The following is a 25,368-nucleotide window of genomic DNA, read 5'->3' on the forward strand; positions in this document are numbered from 1 at the left end:
AATATAAGTTATAATTATGTTATATTATGTTACGCATTGTTATCGAGAACTAACGCACATAATCAGCACTAAAATTAGAAGGCTGACTAAGTCTTCCTCAAGAACCTATGTATGTTGTAAACAGTCTATATCTGATATCCACTTCATGCCAAAATATTACAAATCGGCTGATAACATCACAAAGCTCATTGTGTAGGTATAGACATTTAATATGAATATGAAACGGAATGCATTTCATATTTGAAATATATTAGGAAGAACCAACTTATATATGTAAATATCGAGAGAGCCTTTTATATTCCATGCCGTACATCTGGCTGGAACAGTGTCAGTTTCCGGTAAAAAAAGAAATAAGAAGTCTATTACCTCTTCGTCGATGATACGCGACCTACTCCTCCGAACCCCCTCTGTTTCATCGGATGTGTTTTTATAAATGGAAGATTTTATTCTATTGCCATTTTAGCAAAGTCCCGGCATCGATGTAAATCAAAACCATCCCTTTCATTTAAAAATGTTTTCGGTTTGGATTTTAGCATGAAATCTATCCTAAATGACTTTTTTATATATTTATTAGCTCACCTGGTCCAAAGGACATTGAGCAGTTCACGTACTTTCTATCGTTATATTTTAGTATTTCAGTCTCCATGTTAACTTGTATGTTTCTCAAGCATGGTGTTTTGTTATATTTGGATCTGTTGGGCCGGTAGGACAATAATTGTTCGTTTTTTGAAATAAGGAGGACCTGGTGATTTTAAATTGTTTTCAGACGAGCCTCGACAGAGATATGCAAGACCTTCTAATGACTTACACGGACTTGGCATAATTTATGTATATTTCATAATTTTGGACATATATTATTTTTCAACAATTGCCGACCACGTATTAATCACTTTTGTTGGCGCGATTAGCCTTTTTGTTATGATTTTGATATTTTCCTTCACCTTTCTACATCATATAAAGAAATGAAACATATCCCGAGCAGAAGGCAAACCGACACGCCTAATTGTTGTCAACAATGCTGAAGCATATTTCGTTTAGATAAGCTGGCTGCCCATATACAGGCAGTCGACAACACTTTACTGAATTAAACAGAATTTGGCTGGAGACTCTAAACGCTCGACCTTACATGCATGATTGTGAACAGCAACAAACATTTAGTGTGGTAAAACACCCATAACCTAGATCGTTGCCTTTACATCGCAAAATAGGAAAATTACTGGAACTGACAATAATATTCATATTGAAACAGATAAGTACACAGAACACCGCTTCGTATTTAACTCATGCGCAACAGGCTCTTGATGCTTTACTTACCACCGGGTTCGCATCGACTCGAAATTGGATAAAATTCGAAATTCGAGATAAGGTTCGAATTGTTCATAATAGTAAATGTTTTGTTCTATATATATTTTTTTAAATTTTACTACACGTTTATCAATATATAATGAAAAAAGCAAGTACGAAAAAGAATGTATGTGTGATATACATCTGTAGTAGTGTAATAAGTAAAATTGATTAATATATAAGCTGCCTGACCCTGCCTGTCATTAGTACAACACATAATACGTAGTCACTCTTACGACATAAGCAATTACACCTAGTACATACAAATCACCTGGCAAAGTGTCTAATGGACTGTGTTAACAAAATCAATTGATATTATGCTATCTGCACACTTCCATATGTCATAATATGTATCCTTTTTCTAGTTATTTAGGAACTTAATGTATAGTTCCCCTATTTACAAACACAATACAAAACATTGATTCCTATTAGCTTTGTATATCACAACTGAGTTTGTATTTGTTGTTGTTTTTTATATTGTTTTACAACATTTTATATCGTTTATTTCAACTCAAGGCATTAAAAAAATACAAGTTTTACTGTACGGCAATTTTTTACATATATTAGGAGGAAATTTAAATCTGCAAAATTGTAAATTGTGACCCCTTATTTAAATGCGACCTGTCCACAACCAACTAACACCACTGATGTCCACCTGGCAATGGCACGACTCATCATTCCACCAACATACTAGAACTGAAAATCATCATGCCGCCTCTGGAGATCACTGAAGAGTCAGTTTGAACTTTTAATATGGTAAAAGTATCTACCTACGTAACCGATGTCTTTGTTTGATATCATCGTGTCAATATCCGTAGAAAAGAAGACATCACGTGGTTCAATACGGAGTTATTGTAATTTCATTCTACTTCTACTGTGAATCGACATGTTCGTCATTTACGTTTTCATCGTTTTGAAGAAGCTTTATCTCAAATGATTTTGAATTTGAATTCACATGTTGATGTGTTATTTTCGATCATTTCAAGTAAATTAAATTATGATATTATTTTATGATGTTAACATCATATGCAAGATAGATTTGATAAGTTTTAAATCAGTCTAATTATACTACTCATTGCGAAGCGTTATATACCCATATTATATTGTAATAAGTGAAATTGATTAATATATAAGCTGCCTGACCCTTGTGTCTACCTGCCCAAAGTGTATTGATTTACATATGTAATTACCCGTTGACCTTCCTATGTGCCTATAATCAACTGGCCAGTCATTTTCCCTGTAAGATCATGTAATAGTGTGATGTAATATAGTTCAAAAGGTTAATGATTGTACGTGTCAGCAGAATTTTCCTGTTCACATGCATAAAAGGACCAGCTTGTACCCGTTAATTGGTCAGACTACCTAGGAGTCAGAGGAACATCTATATTCTGCCCTGGGCTTTTGCCCAAGGCAGGCCTGTATACTATGTATGTACTTATATGCTTTAACAGCAAACCACGAAAAACTTATTAATTAAACTCATTAAATTTATAATGTATAATGTATTCTATGATCGTAATGCATTTGTCTTTGTAGAATGATTGCCAATGAAGCTGCTTCTATTGTAGGAAGTATGAATTGTCCATATGCTGCTGCAGCAGGGAAAGCAGCATCAGGGAAAGCAGCATGCGTGGCGGCAAAAGGATCAGAATCGGCTGCAACTTCCCTTTTGGGACCTGTGTTGGTAGGAGGCGCTGTTTTGTTTGGATCCTACTACCTTGGAACCAAGTATTCTGTAAGCTATGTTCACTTATCAAAAATGTCGAAATTTGAATACTCGCTTTCTTTGTTAAATTGATAACGAATAACTTTATAATCTAAACAGGCTGAGCCGCTGAGGGAACAGTTTACAAAATGGTATCGTGGAGAAAACCGGCATACTTTTCACGATTTGTTTTGAATGTAATAGTTCGTGGTGAGTGACACGATAGGTTAAAGGGACAATTTATTCAAGCAGGCTTTTTGTAAAGTTGAATCCACGTTTAAACGGCATTTTGTCTAATTCAAACCCCGAGTACTATCGAATTTTGTCGATAGAAAATATCTCCATTCATTTGTGAAATCCATGAAAAAAAATTGCGCTTCAGAATGACTGGATATGCCTCGTTTTCGCAACTTCTATTAGTCAACCCCCCATAAATCTTCATATAGATCTAAGTGCTGAAATCACTGCATGCTTGTGAAGACATCTCGTCCGGGCAAGAAATACGTTGAAATATTATAGGAAATACGATTGGACGAATTCGCCTTCAAGGAAACTATTTGTTTCAAGATTTTTGTCAGGATAATGTTAGTCCCTTTACCAATTTTCCTATCTCCATGACTTTGTTGTACAACTAATGTGCTTTGTTCTTGCCCATTCAGCTCATCATGTATTATTTGAGTATTTAGAACTTAATATCATATATATATGAGTATTATGTTCCTTCACAGTTACATTCTAGACGCTGTCGATCATTTTTGAAGAATGGCAATGACGTTACGTTGTGTATATCAGAAACATTCAATGTAGTATCTTCCCTACATTCTGGATTATATGTATTAGCGGGCTATTTACTTCATCTGTGGCATAAACTTGGTTTGTCGAAGTGGTTTTCGAGACTGACTATGGCCATAGACCCCAAGGTAGAAGAGAACACTGGCGATATGAGCACACATACCAACAGTCCTCTGACCGGTTGGACACGTACAGTAGTAATTCTGTATTGGTGGTTGCTCGGTAACTGAGTACTGGATCCATATGTTGTATTTCGTTTGCGATTAATGACGAGATCGGATTTGACATTGAATCAGGTCAGAAGAGTGTTGGTATGCCATGACTTCATAATCTCCATCTGTTTTCAAATGTTCCGATATGTATCCGGGGGCCAACTTCACCTGGTACGTCCCACATGCCAGAGTTTCTAGATATTCTTGGTAAAGACGTGGGAACTGGAGCTGGGCTGCCTCTAGCTTCTACCATTGGGATTTGGCTTTCCGTGATAGGTCTGGCTCTTTCTCAACACGCTCTGCTAGGATGTTGGACTTGTTTAGAAGTGACTTCATCTTCAGACTGCATTTGTTGATGAAAGCTGATATATGGGTCCACGTAGCCAATTCAGACATGCCGTGACACTTTTCAGAAGACTTTCGAGATTTTTGATGTAGTAGGTTGATGTGAGTTCAGTTAAAAAATCTGAATTCCTTGAAACGAGAGTGATAACTTTCGACCACCAATCTTGTTTTAGTGATACACCCGTCTGTGTTTGCCTCTATACCATCATTGTCCAGGCTTGAGAAATGTCGGCATGTGAGTCTCGTATCTCTCGTCTGATAGTTTGCTCAAAATGTCTCGGAAACCCCTGTCTATGATTACCTGATCATCTTCCTCTGGGATACCTGACAGACTTTGTAATGAGGTAAGTATCTTGTCAGTGATTTTGGCGTCATTATCACAACCAAGAAATGGGCCGACGGTGTCTAGAACGTAACCGTTAGGGAACACAATACTCATAAACTTCACGTAGTTGCGTTTTTTTACCGCAGTAACTTTTCCGCTGAAACTTCTTCACTTTTGCCGATATATATATATGAACAATCAAATATTACAGTGACTTTGTTGCCGAAGAATGTTTTTGTAAAAACTGTATTGTGATCCAACGCTTGCGCCCTAGACACGTGATCCGGACCAAGATGTGTGGGACTACGGCTTGATTTAGAGCATCTGTAACGATCTGGAAAATTCTGCTGACGCTCGATTTGTGAATGCGGAAAAGAGAAGCCAACTGAGTGAAAGATGTGTCTGTTTTGAGTTTAACCCAAAACAGCAGAAGGGCATTCTTTGATGACAATGCTTTTGTACTAGTAATATGTTCGGAACATGCATCGTGTATTTGATTGAATTGATTACAATCCAAGCCTTCCAAGCTTGGCAATCTTCATCATCCATGTTGTCGAAGGTTAATACAAGCGGTGACAAGTTATTGGACATGTTCTGTATGATTTTGAGTAAATCGTTGATAACAGCTGGTGACTTGGTGGCTAAGTGATTAACAAGTTTATCCCTCCCTGTCACAACCGGCTCAATGTCAGGACTGATATCCTTACCAAGAAGATGGCTTGAACACACTCGGGAATTCCTGCGAAAAAGTGAAGTCATCACTTTTACTGTAGGTGTTCAAGACCTTAGCCTGTAATGATTCTTGCTATTGGTGGTTTTTGAGATCATGTTGAAATAGATATCAAACCTTCAAGTCAACGACAAGGATATGAGAATCATCGAGATAATAGTTTTCGGAAATTCAACGGATTAGAAGAACGAACAGTTTCAGACGACGTGGCAGGTCGTCTTTCAGCAAAAGTCTGTATGTGCAAATTACGACCTGGGCACAACAGTATGGAGTATGGTGGCATATTTCTGCCATCGTGTTAAGTGAGGTCGCATTACAGTGACATGACTTGTCGAGATACTTATCTTGACCAGTCGAGTTTTAACACGACTTGTCGAGATAAGGATGTTCACACATCGAGTAATAACACGAGTTGTCGAGATAACTATGTTGACAAGTCGAGTCATAACACGACTTGTCGAGATAAGCATAATGACACGTCTAGTTATAACACGACTTGTCGAGATAATCATGTTGACACGTCGAGATAATCATATTGACACGTCGAGTAATAATACAACTGATACAACCAGATCATTTATATAATATATTGGTTATAATGAAAATAAATAGTATTTATACCAAACAATAGTTTCATACATATTTAGTTTTTTTCATGTAATACTGTAATATCTCGTTTTAAAATCGTGTAGACGTATACCTGTGTTCTTCTCCTTCCTCTCGGTTTCCATGTATGTGGTGTGGCTGTACATGTGTTTGTTGCCTGATGTATTAGTTAATATCGTAAAATTTCGAATAAAGATAGGAACAAAAGATCAAGAATAAAACCAATTAATCATTAATTTGAACTATCTTATGAATATTACACGATTAGTTCCTATATTTTGTACTTATTTGTCTGTTGGACTTGCTGTAATTGCACACCGATAGTACATGTATGAAGCGGAAAGTAAGTCCAGAAATGTCCCATGAAGGCCTTGTGTAACTTTTCTCGCCAAAACTAACTTATCTAGATGACATATATGGGCAAAAGCGAAGTTTACGTGAAAAATTACTTTGCAGGTCATGATTCGTCACTCGTAACGCGACCTAGAATAACACGATGATAGAAATATGCCATCACAAAACAGCTCCAAATTGATTGCTGATGGCAAAACATAAGATCATGCTACACAAGTAGATTATAATCCATTTGAGCTATATTGCATTTATGAAATATAGAATATATTTTAGATTGACGCTGATGGACTTTCACTGATAGTGAATATCCGTCCTTTGTCAATGACTTTCCGGATATGTACATGAACTCATGTAGCCTTGACATAACATACATTTCAATGCTACAGTGTATTTTAAACATATCTTAAAAGTTCTGTGTGATGGGATACTGAAAGAATTACTCGTGCCTTTTAACTGTGTCGTTCTCGAGCGTTCTCGTGTGGAGGCAAGATGAAGCTAATGTTCCTAGCAGTTTTCATTCTCTTAGCCACGTGAAAACTCTTTAGACCTCTGCAATGACTCTGTGTATGCTGTGTCTAGTTTCACGACGTTATTTTTCATTTATTGTCATATTTCCTCTCGGACCTCTGGACAATTATACCGCATTATTATATCGACACCAAATGTACATGTATTAGGAGATATTTTTTGCGTTTTATTTGATATAAATGATGTCGTAATCAGAGTTGCTTTAGATCATATAGAAATCATTATGCATCTTTGGTCCTGTCACAGACAACAAAAATAATGTATAGATTGAAAATGGCCCCCATATATGGCATATGGTGACATTTAATATCAATTCTAAACATATTACAAATTAGCAATACAAAATTAACATAGCATTACACAATAATTAAAAAACGTCCAAAAATAAACATCTATAAATGACAATGGTAGTTAATACACATTCATATTCATTAATGTAATAACTATATACATATGTAAACTAGTGAGTTATATGAAGCAAAATTAAGAAAAAAACAATAATTATTCGTTGAAATCCAGTCATTCTCTGTGCACGCCGTCTTTGATTAAAATTTTGTTTTCTAGAAATCATCTAAAATTGAACAAACTGCTATGACCGTCGGATGTACATTAGGAGCGGGCGCAGCTGGAGCCTATGTTGCTGCTAGATTGTTTTCTGCCACCGCTGCTCCTGTCTTAATTGGTGGTGCCATAGTCGGAGCTGTTGCTAGTAACCGGGCTCTTGCTATTGGAGACCTAGTTACCAAGTCAAATGTGAGTATTATAAAAGTATTTCATATTCACTCATCAATGTATGATATTATAATATCGTTTAGATAAAATCGGCCTCAAGAATTACAGGAGATACATTGACAACGGGGGAGGGGAGCTAATTACATATTTAATCTTTAAATTCGAAATGAATATGTGAAATATACGTGCGTTGCGGCGAATATTATTCCTAAATGTCGAAGTATGTGAAAACATACCAACAGCATACTATTGCTAAAATAATTAATGAAATGAATATTTGTGATATATATTTGCGTTGAGGCGATTATTTTCCTAAATGTCAGACCTCGTAAAGACCACATTACTATTATGCTTTGATGCACCAGGCGAACGGATATACAGGACCTGCTGTTTTCATTATTATAAAACAGTGCTTCAGACACCTATATTATTAGGTTGTCCCCTGAAAAGTACACCTGACGTCTCAAACATTTACTTTTTATTTTCTTCATTCTTCATGCAGAAAATAGAGACAGCGATGGTTAGAATACTTAACATTTACATATATTTATGTAGGTTTATTTGGTGTTGTGTTGTGCCAAATACCAGAAGTATTTCATTAACAGCAATATCTGATACAATATTGAAAAGTTTACAGATCATTTGATAGTGTTATTTGGATGATAGAGTGATAATAGCGAGCTGTAAACATTTTTTTCAGAAACATATTACATTATACATTCGACTTCTCAAAAATCCCCGAATCAGTTCTATTCCAATTTTGCAGTAAAATGTTATGGTCATGGGGTAGGGTTAACTTTAAGAATAAAGTCTAACCCACTTAATTAAGTGAATTAAATGAAATACATTCTCCATTGATAATGTCTATTGTAGGAGTTTCAGGTTCTCAGTTAAAATTGTAAATTTGAATACCTTCCTCCTTCACATTCGCCTCTGTGAGTGTACTATAATTAATATTGTAAAATAAACTTTCTTTTTTGTATTATGTTCTTTTTGGATTGGAAATAATTTTGTTGGAAATTTGAAGTCTTGCTCAACTCTGAACTATATCTGACATTTACAAGGACTGAAATTAAAATGTTTTATTAGGTGATTGATATCATTATAATCACAGGCATGAGGCATAAATTTCCAAAATTACGCTTTAGACATATTGCCATGAACGAACCTGGTATCGTTTATGTCAATGTTCGCATTATATACATGATATTAAACCATTCTTAACATTCGTTTATTCAAGTATAGGATTTGTACAAATTCTATAATTTTTAAAATGGTTTGTGTTTGCGGAATATATCAGCTATTCTTACAGAATATTAAGGTCCTCTTTCACTGTGTTTGGTGGCGATATAAGCCCTTAATTTTACAATATTCACCATTCCTTGTTATAGGCCTTTCTCTTTATGTATACTCTCTCTATATACACACATATCTCATATTGATACACGAATGAATGCATGATGATAAATATGAACATATGATTTATTTTAGCTTAGCTTCAGTTTTAAGGTTGTTGTTTTTTTTGTTTTCTTTTGTTTGTTTGTTTTTGTTTTTTTTTGTAATGAGCAATTAATTAATGTAGATGGTAGGACTAATGAAAAAAAGTAGAGTCATGTATAATGCTGGTTTGTTTATCAGCGTCAAAACTTTTCCCCAAATATATGATGTCCGATTGATAGTGATAAAAATACCTGAAACGTATTTTCTGTGTTAAGTGAAATTCCTTCTTGGTGCCCCTTTTGTTTGCAAACTGTAAGTTAAAGCTGAGCTTGGTCGATTTCGATCATCAAAACAATCATTCAGCATTGGATCTGTGATACAGCTTACATTGTTTGCCACATATTTTGTTGAATCAAAATCGAAGGCTTATTTGTACGTGAAATAAGATTTACAGTGTAATTACTATGCTTCAATTCCATGGATTTATTTACAACAAACTTTGTTCACGCAAGAATACGCAATATTGCACTATTTTGGGATTATCACTATTTTTGGCGCCGGCTTAACTAAAACTTAAACTGACCATACTGGTCATTGGCTACGTAGTAGATACATATCGACTATTATTAATTACCAACTATTTGTATGTATTTTGTTTTCAATTATGCCTGCATCACGAAAGCATGCTAAACTATACCTGTTACAGGTTACATTAAATTTTGCCCTTGAGCCAATTTAGTAATAACCGGGTGATTTTGTAGTACTATATGGGACAACCCATGGAATATATTTAAACAATTCAAAAGGTCTCAAGTGCCTGTTCTATGACCATTTTAATATCACCCTACATGGGAGTGCGACGGGTTCCATTTTTTGTCAAAATAACGCATAATAAACTTTTTTTGCTTCAAAAAGTTATCATTTTCTTTAGAGTGATATTAATTGCAAATCATAGATGCATTTATGTAAGAAAAAAATACCTATAAAAAAATACACAATCTTAAACCCCAATACGACTTAAATAATTAAACCAATTTTAAGCCATGCTCATTTTTTACGGAATTGGTACAACTACTTCTGGTTCTTGTGAAACCAAAATATTTTGCAAATTGGACCATTATGTTTAATATATACTGAGAAAATTTTAGAAAAGTTGAAAGCCGGTAAAGTTGACATATATACAACAATCTGTGAGAGGTACTTTTCAAAATAGTCTTTCCACTGGAAAGTACCTAGGCCAATCCGTCGAAATGACAACCGATTGAACTATTTATGTAAACAGTGTTGTTGAAATAGATGTACATGATGTATATACATTATTCTTGTTGTAAAAATGTACATTTTGCTCGACCATATGTAAGACGAGTCGTTGACTCAATATGTTATAGGAATAAATAAAGCCTATTATTAGACATGTAATGATGATAAGACGTAGTTCGCCTGGTATTTGTTCGCCCATGCCGAGGCGACAAAAGGAAGGTAATTCACGAAAACCTTATTTTTTACTATTTATCACTGCAGTAAAAATATAAGATGATTCAGTTTGATATGTTTATATATTGCACAGGCAAAAATGTAATACAAACTTTTATTTTTCAGGCTAATAATCAGGCAATAAAGGCTTTTGGGGTAAGTGAATAGTTAAATATTAGGTTTAAGCTACACATGTGTAAGAATATTTTATGCTGTTATATGTCCATCTAAAGAAATAACATAAATGACAATAACATCCACGCCAAGTCATATAATACTACATTACTAACAAAAATTGTTATTGTTCTATAATTCCAATATGAATGTAGACAAATTGAATCAAAGTACCGAAAGTACTGGAATGCAAAGACCTTGCATTCAACATAGTTGAAGATTAATAGCCTTTTGATTGTAACCAACTATTACATTACTATAATGTAAGGGTGAGCAATTTTACAGATTGTCAAGTTTAAATGTGGTTTATGCCTCTTAAGAACATAAAACAAAAACAACCAAACAAACCAAAAACAAAAACAAAAAACAAAAAACAAAATACAAAAAAAAGAAACAAATAAAAAAAACAAAAAAACCAATAAAAACACACACACAAACAACAGAGACTGAAATCAAACGGTGTTATTAAGTTTCCATTCCAGACTAAACATTAAATTCTCTAAAATTCCCTTATTTTGAAAAAATCCCAAAAACCTCCATGGAAGCACTCTGTATACAATATAGGCATACGTAAATATTCATGCATTGGAAAACAAATACCGAATATAGCAAAATTCTAAATTCTCAAAATTACTCTAAATATGACAGTTTTACCTCCATAATCACTTTTTCTGAAAAGTGAGAGGAAGATGCATCCGATTTATTATAGAATTCATTCCAATATGGCTATAAACTAGTTTGTAAACAAATTGGAGAAGCAATACAAAATTCATTTCAATGTCACAAAAGTTTTTAATCCAAAAATACAGCAAAAAAATAATGATAATAAGATCAATGTTGTGTGTGTTAACATGTCTATAGTGCAATGCAACTATATCCCAGGCTTGGTTGAAGTAACATGAATAAACATGAATGAATGAAGTGTGGTAAGGGACGATAACCCGTTATCGTTCCTTCCGGAACGTAATGATAACAGGAGCTAATTCGCCTATTTTGCCGGATAAAATAGCGATTTGGAAGCCGAAAAAATGTCTCACAGGATTTGGATGATTTCTTGCATCATTGTAAAACTCGGCACGATCTACGTCTGAGTGTATCTGGTATCCCAGTGCAAATAGTTTTTTGAGAGATATTTCGGGTCAAACATGCAAAAATCGTCATTTTGACCAAAAGACTTTGTTTAAATCGCCCTCAAAATTCGGAAAAAATAATCCAGTATTACATTTTACTGTCAGCACCACATTGCAGGTTATAGCTGTTCTACTATGACCAAATGTGTTGCTTGACAGGATCAGAATTCATCGTCAACCCAGACAAGCTTCAGGTAACCTTCTGTAAATGGCATACGTGTTCATTAACGTTTTAGAGACAGGCGACGCTTAAATATGTAATATTTATTTTCTTTATTGCTTGTTTGTTTTTATGAAATTACTGTTTCGTTAGTTGATGCATGTAGATGTTTTGATATCTTTATGAGCTGATGTTTGTTTATGTCGAGTTGCAACGTTTCGAGAATCATATCACGGATATTACATACATATTTCTAGCTTACGATGACACGAACTTTTAGGGACTTTGATCTACTGTAGATGTACTTCAGTACACACTAACAGTATATTGAACAACTGGTTTTCAACAATAGATTTTTTTCTCAACTTTTAATGAAATATTTATAATCAAATGCTCTACATTTTGAAATGCAAAAGCTTTAAGTTTAAAAGTCTCTGACTTGCGCTTTATTTAAATGGTTCTTAGGACAGGGTCAAATTATATCATATTTTGCATTAATATATAAATGAAGAAAATTTACATTTATTGTTGCCTCAAATACCATACAACATATTTAAACCTTACACCTTCACGCACCGAAGAAAAATATATATGCAAGAAAGATGTTCTGACAAATATATGCTAAAATATTGTCAATGATGATGTCGCAGTAAATTAAATTCAGTGACTTTGGGTTCAGAAAGATGTCATGTATTTTTCTATCACATCAAATTAAATTAATTTCAACTTATTACAAAAAATATATGATGGGAAATTATATGACAAAGTCAAAAAGTTACCAGGTTTTAAGCTATCACAATTTTGCAAAGCTATATTCTTTGCAATTTTATGAATTAGTAAATTTTCAAATATCTGTGAGTCACTTTATTAAAAATTCCATATCGACATATTTCAAACTTTTGCTTACATGTGCCAAAGGAAAAAACATTATGTCAATTAATTAATTTGTCACATTAAGTTAAATTAACTATGTTAGGAAGTGGAACCATGTCGTATTTTTCTTGTAAAAGTTTTTGAACAATTATGCATTCATTGTGTCGCACTAAGTTAAATCCATTTATTTTAGGGTAGCGAGCCATGTACAAATATGTGTAGTTGATTTTTCTTTTTTTTATCTTTTGAATTTGAACTTATTTCAACTTATTGCTATTAAAGGTATTATAGAAAAATAGTTGACAAATGCAAACATTGACCAGGATCTAATGGTAACAGTTCTACAAATTAGTCTTCTTTGAGATGTCATCTGCATACAGTTTAAATACAGAAGCACAGGAACAAGGCGAATATTTACATCTATTTAGATTTAATATATGTAAGAGTATGCGATGCCACTTAATTTTCGGAAACCTGCCAAACTGATGTACACTGAAACCTAACAAGATATCGAGAAAAATGATTTGAAAAGAATAACATGATTAATATTTCGTATACTTGGTTAAGCTTTATTTACAAAAATTACCGCTGAAATTCACTTAAAACATTTTAAAAACTTGCTAATTTCCTTATGAAGTAATTATTAAATGATTTTTCATTTTAATGTTTTTGTAGATATTTCTTTCTATTCTTGATCGATCAATAATTGATCATAGATAGTTTAAGAAATTGTGACTATCGATCATGAATTTTATAGTGATTAGAAACACTTATTATAAGAAGTTGAACATGTTTCAAATTAGAAAAAAATTGTAATACCTAGACATCTCCAATTTTCTCGACATTGACTACTGACACAGACACTGATATTGACTTTGAATTCTATGGGTGATGTCTCGTAATGTGAATTATTCCCCTTTTCCTTCAAGATTAAAAATATTGGGGGTGGGGGGGGGGGGGGGGTGTAAATTCCTTAAAATCCGGAAGATTTACAAGTGAACGAGTGATTCCCCATTTTTCGATGAAATTGGTCCAAAAGATATTGTTCGATTGCAATGAAATTTGGTATGTAGGTACATCATAAGAAACCGGCCCCTCTCGCAACATTATTTCACATTTTAACAAAATGGTCACCATTTCCTGGCCTCTGAGTGGTCTGCATTTAGGTGTTGTCTGACTTTGATGAAATTTGGTATGTAAGCACATGTATGGACAGTGGTCGCTCCTGTAACCTCAAATTCACATTTAAAGAAAAAGGCCGCCATAAACTGGCTCAAATTCACATTTAAAGAAAAAGGCCGCCATAAACTGGCCTCTGATTGGTCCCAATTTAGATATTGTCGGATTTGATGAAAATTGATAAGGATACAGGTACCAAATGGGACACTCTTCACTCTTTGTCACCTCACTAACTTTTTTTAACAAAATGACTGCCATTTACTGACCTCTGATTGGTCCAATTTTAAATATTGTCCGATTTTAATAAAATTTAGTAGGTAGGTACATCATACATGTAGGACACTGGTCACTCTCGTTACGTGACTTTCGTATTTATCGAGATGACCTCCATTTCCAGGCCCCTGATTGGTCCAATTTAAGATATTGTCCGATTTTGATGAAATGATTTGTAGGTACATCATGGGACACAGGTTACTCTTGTAACCTTACTTCCACATTTAAACGATATGGCCGCTAATTTTTGGCCTCTGATTCGTCGAAATTAAGATATTGTTCGATTTCTATTAAATTTCGTATGTACATTTAGGTATTTTAGGCGACTGCAAATTCAACTTTAAGGATTTTGTTTCATTGGGACCGAAACAGAGTCTTCTTATTGGTCGGAATTGAGATATTGAGTGGTTTTGATGAAAAACCACTCTGAATCAGAGTTATCGCCCCTCACTACACTTCATTCTTTCTGTGACACGCCTTCAGGGGTCACCCCACTTGAACTTTGTGCGAAACTAAATTAAACACAAAACTTCAAAAGTCCCGATTTGGTCGAGATGTCCACTGTGTGATCTATCTATATACCAAGTTTAGTTAAAGTTTGGCTTACAAAATAAAACTTTAAAGTGAAATGTTGATGACGCCATCCCGTCGAAAAAGTAACAGCATTTGTAACTTGAAACGAGATAAAATATGACAACATCTAATTTCCGCAAATTACAATAATAAAGCCTTATTTATGTATCTTCGGTCCTGTCAAGACAACAAAAAGAATGCATAGATTGAAAATGGACACCATATATGGCATATGGTGACATTTAATATCAATTCTAAACATATTACTGTACAAATTAACAATACAAAATTAACATAGCATAACACAATAATTAAAAAACGTCCAAAAATAAACATCTCAAAATGACAATGGTAGTCAATTACAACAAAAGCCTGTGTGGGGGCTGCCAAACTCCGCCACAAAACCAGCCTGTGAAACACTGCTGGTTTCCCCACAATGGCTATATTTAGTGATATGCTATTCAGATAATGGTAAAACAGAGGGAGCAGAATGCTCGCCTAAAGCTAAACACAGAGATATAAGATTGCCAAATAAAACAATATTTCCAAAACAAAGAACAAAAATCATGATGTATGACGGCTATAAGTATACAGATACAAGAAATATCTTTTATGGATGAAATTAAAGAAGCCAGCTCAAGCAAATACAACACTGGGATGATTTTTAATTAAAACAAATTAGAAGTATGTTTATAAAGACTGACACAACACTGTCAGCTCCCAGATACAACACTGGGATGATTTTTAATTATATCAAATTAAAAGTATGTTTATAAGGACAGATACAACTCTGTCAGCTCCCAGATACAACACTGGGATGACTTTTAATTAAATCAGATTAGAAGTATGTTTATAAAGACAGATACAACACTGTCAGCTCCCATATAAAACACTGGGATGATTTTTAACTAAATCAAATTAGAATGTGTTAATAAGGACAGATACCACACTAGCAGCTCCCAGATACAACTCTAAGATGATTTTAAATTAAATTAAATTAAAAATATGTTTATAAGGACAGATACATCACTGATAGCTCCCGGCTACTACGCCAGGATAATGTATAATTAAATCCAATTAGAAATATGTTAATTAGGACAGATACTACACTGACAGCTCCAATATACAACACCGGGCTGATTTTGATATAAATAACAATAAAATATGTTGATTAGGACAGATACAACAATGTCAGCTTCTGGATACAACAATGGGATTATTTATCACCAAACTTAATTAAGAATTTGCATTGCTGCTATATCCAAGATGCTGGGCAATACAACTTGCATACAAAATTAAAACATGCCAGATTATAATTACTTGTGGACACCTAGCCAAATATAATGGGATATCACTTTCTCACTATTTTAAGGTAACATTAATAAACCCTGGACAGGTATAATACAGTCGATCTAGGTTAGTACAATAGTCGCCCATACTCAAAACTTACCCTGTGACAACTGTCGACAGGCATGCATGATGGCAAGGCGAAGATCCCGAAAGAATTTCTTAATGCCGTTACCAGTGAGATGACACCCATCTCGCAGAAAAAGATCCAGTGGGCTATTAAAAATTCGATGGTGTGGCCAAATATAAACATGGTCATGTTCGGTTAGCAAAACATGCAGTGACTTATTGGTTGCGACTCTGCGTGTTCATATTGACTCGGGCTCATGCCTCGAGGATGTGGTCTGGGGAACACTTCACATGCATAAACATCATATCCATAACTATCTTGCAAGTGTTTGGCAAAATCTAAAATCTTATAGGCCAGCTGATCGGGGCGAGTCATTGCACAAACAATTACCGCCGATCTGAAGTATAATAATGTGCGGTTGAAAAGAGTTTATCTTCCGTTAGACAGACACATTATATTTAAACGTGTCCACCGTTGCTCCGCTAATCCCCAAACCGATCACAATGCATTGAGAGAGGTTAAATGTCTCCAAAATATGATCATGCACATAATCAAAAAGTCTACGAACAAAACTATGACCCAAAATTTACACGCGTGGGGTCAAGTTAGCTATGCTTATATTTAAAAGTCACATGTACTTAGCCTGAATTCGATGTGCCAGAGAATCAGATCTTAAATTGAGACTGGTGGGCTCAAAAACCCGTCCGATGCGTCGCTGGGACGTTCTTCTACTCTGCGAGTCCTTCAAAAGTATCTTATTGATCTTAAGTGAGAAGGCCTAAAAAAATTATGAAAATAGTAGAAAACTTCAAATTACAATTTTTTAATGGCGCGCATCGGAAAGCTTTTACCCATAATTACTAGCTGCCTGAAAGGGGCAGATCAGAATGTATGGAAATATAAGTTAGAAAGGGAAAAACTCGTGTATAATTTGTAGCAAATTACTGCGAAAATTTGGAAATATGCAGGCCTTCCGATACATACAAAATTTGGAAATGTGCAGGCCTTCCGATGCATAAATTAAGTGCTTAGCTGCCCTTTACTATGGAACGCCGACAGGGTCAACATTCGCTTATTTTGTTATTCTTCATTCCTAATGCTTATATTTCAATCCAACTTCTAATTTCTTATTCTTACTTGCTATTCCTAATTCCTAATGCTTCTATTCCATTCTAATTTATAGTTATTTTAACGTGATGCTTGTTGTAGGCGATACTGCTTCATTGTATGTATCTACTTTGTATTCCCGTTTTCCCTAGTCCACACTTGCTTACGATAGAACGTTTCTTTCTTTATTGCAATCTGAATATTCTAACTTCCAAATGACCTGCAGTGTTAGAATTTCGACACACACCCTTCTTACCCTGTTTCGGAGAATCCCCTCAACTAACAGTATGTGGTTGCACTGGCTGTCGCGACTCAGCAACAGTGCGTCTTGGTCTCCCAGCAGGAATAACATATCTGGGTGCTTGACTCCCATCCTCATCTTAGCTATCAGAGCCAGTAGTTGAGGAGGAACTCTATTCTGGCATTCTGATGATTTCGGGTTGTCTCCCTTGGTTCCCGGGCACCCTCTCTTCTGGGTAACCACATGAAAGGGAGAAGCAGGTTCGTATGTACAGTTTTTATAAGTCCCTCCCCCGACACTATCCGGATCTTGTATACGGGCATATCAACATTTGGTACATTAAGGATAAGGTAGGGATCCTTTGCCCATTTGTCAGTCAATTTTTGCTTCCCACATATACCAACGTTCCTCATCAAAACCCGGGGTCCTACTTCTAAGGTAGCTTCTCTAACCCCCTATCATACCTATCTTTGTACCGCTTACTAGCTGATAGGGGAAAAAATTGGGCAAGCCAAAAATACCCCGATCATCATAGCGGATAGGGGGAAAGAATGGGCTAGTCGAAAGTTTCCTCGTTACCATAGCTAAAAGAGGGAAAGAATGTACAAGTCAAAAGTTTCCCCATCTCCAAAGCTGATCAGGTGGAAAGAACGGGCAAGACCCGTGGTCCTACTTCTAAGGTAGCTTCTCTAACCCCCTATCATACCTATCTTTGTACCGCTTACTAGCTGATAGGGGGAAAAATTGGGCAAGCCAAAAATACCCCGATCATCATAGCGGATAGGGGGAAAGAATGGGCTAGTCGAAAGTTTCCTCGTTACCATAGCTAAAAGAGGGAAAGAATGTACAAGTCAAAAGTTTCCCCATCTCCAAAGCTGATCAGGTGGAAAGAACGGGCAAGTCAAAAGTTTCCCAATCAGCATAGCTGATAGGGGGAAAGAATGAGCGTGTCAAAATGTCCCCAACTACCATAGGAAGAATAGGCTAGTCAAAAGTTTCCCCATCACCACAGCTGATAGGGGAAAAGAAGGGACTAGCCAAAAAATTCCCCACTACCATAGCTGATAGGGGGGAAAGAATGGGCTAGCAAAACGTTTCCCAACTACCATATAAAGAATGGGTTAGCCAAACGTTTGCCGATCATCATAGCTGATATGAGTGAAAGAATGGACTAGTCAAAAGTTTCCTCATTACCATAGATGATCAAGGGGAAAGAAGGGGCTAGCCAAAATATCCGCACTACCGTAGCAAGAATGGGCTAGCCAAACGTTTCCCCATCATCATAGCTGATAGGTGTGACAGAAAGGGCTAGTCAAAAGTTTCCCACTACCATAGCTTACAGGGGGAAAAGGGTCTAGCCAAACGTTTCCCCACTAACATAGCTGATAGGGTGAAAAGAATGGACTAGTCAAAAATTTTCCCAATACCTAGCTGAGAGGGTGATGAAGAATAGGCTAGCCAAAAGTTTCCCCACTACAATAGCTGATAGGGGGGAAATAGGCTAGCTAAACGTTACCCCACTACCGTAGAAAGAATGGGCTAGCCAAAAGTTCCCCCATCATCGTAGCTGATAGGGGGAAAGAATGAGCTAGCAGAAAGTACCCCCACAACCATAGCTGATACGGGGGTTAAAAGGGGGGCTAACGAAAAGTTACCCCACTACCATAGCTGATAGGAGGGAAGAATGGAGAAGCGAAAAGTTGTCCCATCATCATAGCTTATAGAGTGGTAAGAATTGGCTAGTCAAAAGTTTCCAAACTACCATAGCTGATAGGCGGGAAAGAATGGGTTAGCCAAACGTTTTTCCACTACCATAGGTGATAGGGGAAAAAGAATGCTAGCCAAAAGTTTCCCCACTACCATAGCTGATATGGGGGAAAGAACGAGTTGGCCAAAAGTTTCCCCAATACCATAGCTGATTTGGGGTAAAGAAGGGGTCAGTCAAAAGTTTCCCAACTACCATAGCTGATATGCAGTAAAGAATCAAAAGTTCCCCCGCTACCATAGCTAAAAGGGGAAAGAATGGGTAACCAAAAGTTTCCCCCCTACAATAGCTGATAGGGAGGAAAGAATGGGCAAATCAAACGTTTCTCCAGCACCATAGCTTATAGGGGAAAAGAACGGGCTAGCCAAAAGTTTCACCACTGACATTCCTTATAGGGGAGATAGAAAGGGCTCGCCAAAAGTTCTCCTATCATCACAGCTTATAGGGGAAAGATTAATCTAGCAAAAAGTTTCCCCACTACAATAGCTGATAGGGGGGATATAATGGGATAGCCAAAAGTTCTCCCATCATCATAGCTGATAGGGGGTAAGAATGAGCTAGCCAAAAGTTTCCCCACTGCGATAGCTGAAAGGGGGGAAGAAGGGGCGAGCCAAAAGTGTCCCCATCACCATAGCTGATAGGAGTGACATAATGTGCTAGTCAATAGTTTGTCCACTACCATAGCTGATAGAGGGAAAGTATGGGCTATCCAAAAGTTTACACATCATCATAGCTGATAGGGGGAAAGAATGGGCTAGCCTAAAGTTCACCTATTACAATAGTTGATAGGGGGGAGAATGGATAAACCAAAAGTTGTCCAATCTACATAGCTTATAGGGGGGTAAGAATAGGCTAGTCAAACGTTTCCAAACTACCATAGTTAATAGGCGGGAAAGAATGGGCTAGCTAAAAGTTTTCCCACTACCATAGGTGATAGGCGGAAAAGAATGGGCTAGACAAAAGTTCCCCATCATCATAACTGATAGGGGAAAATTATGGGCTAGCCAAAAGTTTCCCCAGTAACATAGCTTATAGGGGGAAAAGAATGGGCAAATCATACGTTTCCCCATCACCATAGCTGATAGGGGGAAAGAATGGGCTAGTCAAAAGTTTCCCCAGTAACATAGCTGATAGGGGGGAAAGAATTGGCAAATCAAACGTTTCCCCACTACCATAGCTGATATTGGGGATATAATGGGCTAGCCAAAAGTTCCCCCATCATCATAGCTGGTAGAGGGAAAGAATGGGCTGGTCAAAATTTCCCCCACCACGATAGCTGATACAGGGAAGGAATAGGCTAGCCAAAAGTTTCCCTAATACAATAGCTGATAGGGGGGGGGGGCAGACTGGGCTAGCCAAAAGTTATCACACTACCATAGAAACAATGGGCTAGCCAAAAGTGTCCTCATTTAGCTGATAGGAGTGAAAGAATGACCTAGTCAAAAGTTTTTCCACTACCATAGCTGAAGGAGAAAGTAGGGGCTATCAAAAAGTTTCCCCATCAACATAGCTGATATGGGGAAAAGAATGGGCTAGACTACCGTTCACCTACTACCATAGCTGATAGGGGGAGAGAATGGGCTAGCCAAAAGTTTCCCCACAGGCATTGTTGAGAGGGGATAGAATAGGCTAGCCAAAAGTTCCCCCGACATCATAGCTGATAGGGGATAGAGTGTACTAGCCAAAAGTGTCCCCATTGCCATAGCAGATAGGGGGTAAAGAATTGGCTAGACTACCGTTTACCTACTACCATAGCTGATATTGAGTAAAGAAGCAAAAGTATCCCCATTACCATAGCTCATAGGGAGGAAAGAATGGGCTAGCCAAAAGTTTTCCCACTACCAAAGCTAAAAGGGGAAAGAATGGATGACCAAAAGTTTCCCCACTGCCATAGCCGATAGGGGGAAAGAATGGTCAAATCAAACGTTTCCCCATCACCATAGCTGATAGGGGAAAAAGGATGGGGTGGCCAACATTTTCTCCAATGACATTGCTTATAGGGGGGACAGAATGGGCTAGTCAAAAGTTCCCCATCATCACAGCTGATAGAGGGAAAGAATGAGCTAACCAAACGTTTCCCACTACCATAGCTGATAGGGGGAAGGAATGGGCTAGCCAAAACTTTCCGCGCTACAATAGCTGATAGGGGGGCAGAAGGAGCGAGCCAAAAGTTATCACACTAACATTAAAAGAATGGGCTAGCCAAAAGTGTCCCCATCATCATAACTGATAGGAGTGAAAGAATAGGCTAGTCAACAGTTTGTCCACCACCAAAGCTGATAAGGGGGGAGTAGGGCTATCCAAAAGTTTCCCCATCATCATAGCTGATAGGGAAAAGAATTGGCTAGACTACCGTTCACCTACTACCATAGCTGATAGGGGGAGAAAACGGGCTAGCCAAACGTTTCCCCACTAACATTGCTGAGAGGGGATCAAATGGGCTAGCCAAAAGTTCCCCCATCATCATAGCTGATAAGGTGGAAAGAATGTACTAGCCAAAAGTGTCCCCATTTCCATAGGTGATAGGGGGTAAAGAATGGGCTAGACTACCGTTCACCTACAACCATAGTTGATAGTGGGAAAGAACGGGCTAGCCAAACGTTTCCCCACTACCACTGCTACCATAGCTGATATGGGGGAAAGAACGAGCTAGCCAAAAGTTTCCCCAATACCATAGCTGATTTGGGGTAAAGAAGGGGCCAGTCAAAAGTTTCCCAACTACCATAGCTGATATGCAGTAAAGAATCAAAAGTTCCCCCGCTACCATAGCTAAAAGGGGAAAGAATGCGTAACCAAAAGTTTCCCCACTACAATAGCTGATAGGGAGGAAAGAATGGGCAAGTCAAACGTTTCCCCATCAAAATAACTGATAGGGGGAACGAAAGGGCTAGCCAAAAATGTCCCCCATCATCATAGCTGATAGGAATGAAAGAATGGGCTTGTCAATTGTTTCTCCACTACCATAGCTTATAGGGGAAAAAATGGGCTAGCCTAAAGTTCACCTACTACCATAGTTGATCGGGGGAAAGAGCGGACTAGCCAAACGTTTCCCCATTTCCATTGCTGATAGGGAATAGAATGGAAAAGCCAAAAGTTGTTCCATCACCATAGCTTACAGGGGTTTAAGAATGGGCTTGTCAAAAGTTTCAAAACTACCATAGCTGATAGGGGAAAAAAGACGCCAGCCAAAAGTTTCCCCACTACCATAGAAAGAATGGGCTAGCCAAAAGTTCCCCACTACCTAGCTGAGATGGTGATAAAGAATGGGCTAGCCAAAAGATTCCCCACTACCATAGAAAGGTTGGACTAGCCAAAAGTTTCCCCAATCATCATAACTGATAGGAGTGAAAGCATGGGCTAGTCAAAAGTTTCTCCACTACCATAGCTGATAGGGGAAAGTAAGGGCTAGCCAAACGTTTCCCCTTCATCATAGCTGATAGGGGGAAAGAACGGGCTAGCCAAACGTTTACCCACTACCATTGCTGATAGAGGGGAGGAATGGACCAGCCAAAATATGCCCCATCACCATAGCTTAATGGTCCCCACTACCTAGCTGTGAGGGTGATAAAACATGTGCTAGTCAAAAGTTTCCCAATACCATAGCTGAAAGGGGGTAAAGAAGGGGCTAGCCAAAGGTTTCCCCACTACCATAGCTGATAGGGAGGAAAGAATGGGCTAGCCAAAATTTTCCCCACTACCATAGCTGATAGGGGGAAGAATGAGCTAGCCATATGTTACTCCACTACCATAGAAAGAATGGGCTAGCCAAACGCTTCCCCATCATCATAGCTGATAGAGGGAAAGAATGGGTTAGCCTAAAGTTCGTCTACTACCATAGTTGATAGGGTGAAAGAACGGGCTAGTCAAAATGTTCCAAACTACCATAGATGATAGGCGGGAAAGAATGGGCAAGCCAGAAGTTTTCTTACTACCATAGATGATGAGCGGGAGAAGGGCTAGCCAAAAGTTACCCCACTACCATAGAAAGAATGGCCTAGCCAAACGTTTTCCCATCATCATAGCTGATAGGAGTAAAAGAGTGGGTTAGTCAAAAGTTTTTCCACTACCATAGCTGATAGGGGATAGAATGGGTTAGCCAAAAATTTCCCCTTCATCATAGCTGATAGGGGTCAGAATGGGCTGATTAAAAGTTTCCAAACTACCATTGAAAGAATAGGCAAATCAAAAGTTTCTCCATTTACATAGCTGATCAGGTGGAGCGAATAGGCAATTCAAAAGTGATAGCGGTTAGGGGTAAGAATGGTCTAGTCAAAAGTGTCTTCACTACCATAGCTGACAGGAGAAAAGAAGAGGCTAGCCAAAAAATCCCCAATACCTAGCTGAGAGGGTGATAAAAAATTGGGCTGCCAAAAGTCCCCACACTACCATAGCTGAAAGTGGGGATAGAATGGGCTAGCCAAACGTTCCCCAATACCATAGCTGCTAGAGGGTAAAGAAGGGGCTAACCAACACTTTCCCCACTACCATAGCTCATAGGGAGGAAATAGTGGGCTAGCCAAAAAGTTTCCCCACTACCACAGCTGATGGAGGGAAGAAGGGACTAGCCAAAAGATACCCCACTACCATAGAAAGAATGGGCTAGCCAAAAGTTTCCCCATCATCATAGCTGATAGGAGTGCAAGAATGGGCTAGTCAAAAGTTTCGCCACTACCATACCTGATAGGAGGGAAGAAGGGACTAGCCAAATATACCCCACTACCATAGAAAGAATGGGCTAGCCAAACTTTTCCCACTACCTAGCTGAGATGGTGATAAAGAATGGGCTAGCCAAAAGTTCCCCATCATCATAGCTGATAGGGGGAAAGAATTTGCTAGCCAAAAGTTTCCCCACTACTATAGCTGATAGGAGGGAAGAAGGGACTAGCCAAAGATACCCCATTTCCATAGAAAGAATGGACTAGCCAAACTTTTCCCACTACCTAGCTGAGATGGTGATAAAGAATGGGCTAGCTAAAAGTTTCCCATCACCATAGCTGATAGGCGGGAAAGATTGGGCTAGCCAAAAGTTCCCCATCATCATAGCTGATAGGGGAAAGAATTTGCTAGCCAAAAGTTTCCCTACTACCATAGCTGATAGGGGAAGAAGGGGCTAGCCAAAAGCTACCCCACTACCATAGGAAGAATGGACTAGCCAAAAGTTTCTCCGTCATCATAGCTGATAGGAGTAAAAGAATGGACTAGCCAAAAGTTTCCCCATCATCATAGCTGATAGGGGGAAAGAACGTGTTAGCCAAACGTTTCCCCACTACTATTGCTGATAGAGGGGAGGAATGGACCAGCCAAAAGTTGTCCCATCACCATAGCTTATAGGGGGTAAGAATGGGCTAGTCAAAAGTTTCCCCACTACCATAGCTGATAGGGGGGACGGAGAGTCTAGCCAAAAGTTTCCTCACTGCCATACAAATAAAGGGCTAACCAAATGCTCCCCACTACCTAGTTCAGAGAGTGATAAAGAATGGGCTAACCAAAAGCTTCCCCACTACCATATCTGATAGGGGGAGGAAAGAGGAGGCTAGCCAAGCTTTTTCCCACTACCATAGAAAGAATGAGCTTGTCAAAAGTTTCCCAACCATCATAGCTGATAGGGAATAAAGAATGGGCAAGACCTGATATGAAATGAGAGAAAAGCTTTAATGTTTCAACTGTGGCATATAAAGATAGACTAGATCCATCTAACTGCATATATGTATCATCTCCGTATTGACCTAAAATGAAGGTTTTTCCTAGGATTTAGAGCTAATGATAGAATTTCTACACCTATGATAAAAATATAGGGAGATAATGGGTCGCCTTGACGACAACCACGGTGAAGAATGAAAAATCCTGACATATGTCCATTATTAATAATACACCTTTATGAATTTTTATT

General features: G+C 37.6%; 1 protein-coding gene across 1 annotated transcript in view; it reads left to right on the forward strand.

The window, feature by feature from the left end:
* Window positions 1-2,052: 2,052 nt before the first annotated feature.
* LOC117318679 overlaps window positions 2,053-25,368 on the forward strand; it is a gene marked incomplete at its 3' end in the record, with an annotated part of 48,975 nt that continues 25,659 nt past the window's right edge. The window contains exons 1-4 of the mRNA XM_033873639.1: window positions 2,053-2,078; window positions 2,881-3,079; window positions 7,506-7,694; window positions 10,713-10,742. Of these exons, the coding sequence (XP_033729530.1) occupies window positions 2,053-2,078; window positions 2,881-3,079; window positions 7,506-7,694; window positions 10,713-10,742 (444 nt within the window). The remainder of the gene's footprint in view (window positions 2,079-2,880; window positions 3,080-7,505; window positions 7,695-10,712; window positions 10,743-25,368) is intronic.

The sequence above is a fragment of the Pecten maximus genome, unplaced genomic scaffold (assembly GCF_902652985.1).
Source record: "Pecten maximus unplaced genomic scaffold, xPecMax1.1, whole genome shotgun sequence".
NCBI lineage: Eukaryota > Metazoa > Mollusca > Bivalvia > Pectinida > Pectinidae > Pecten > Pecten maximus.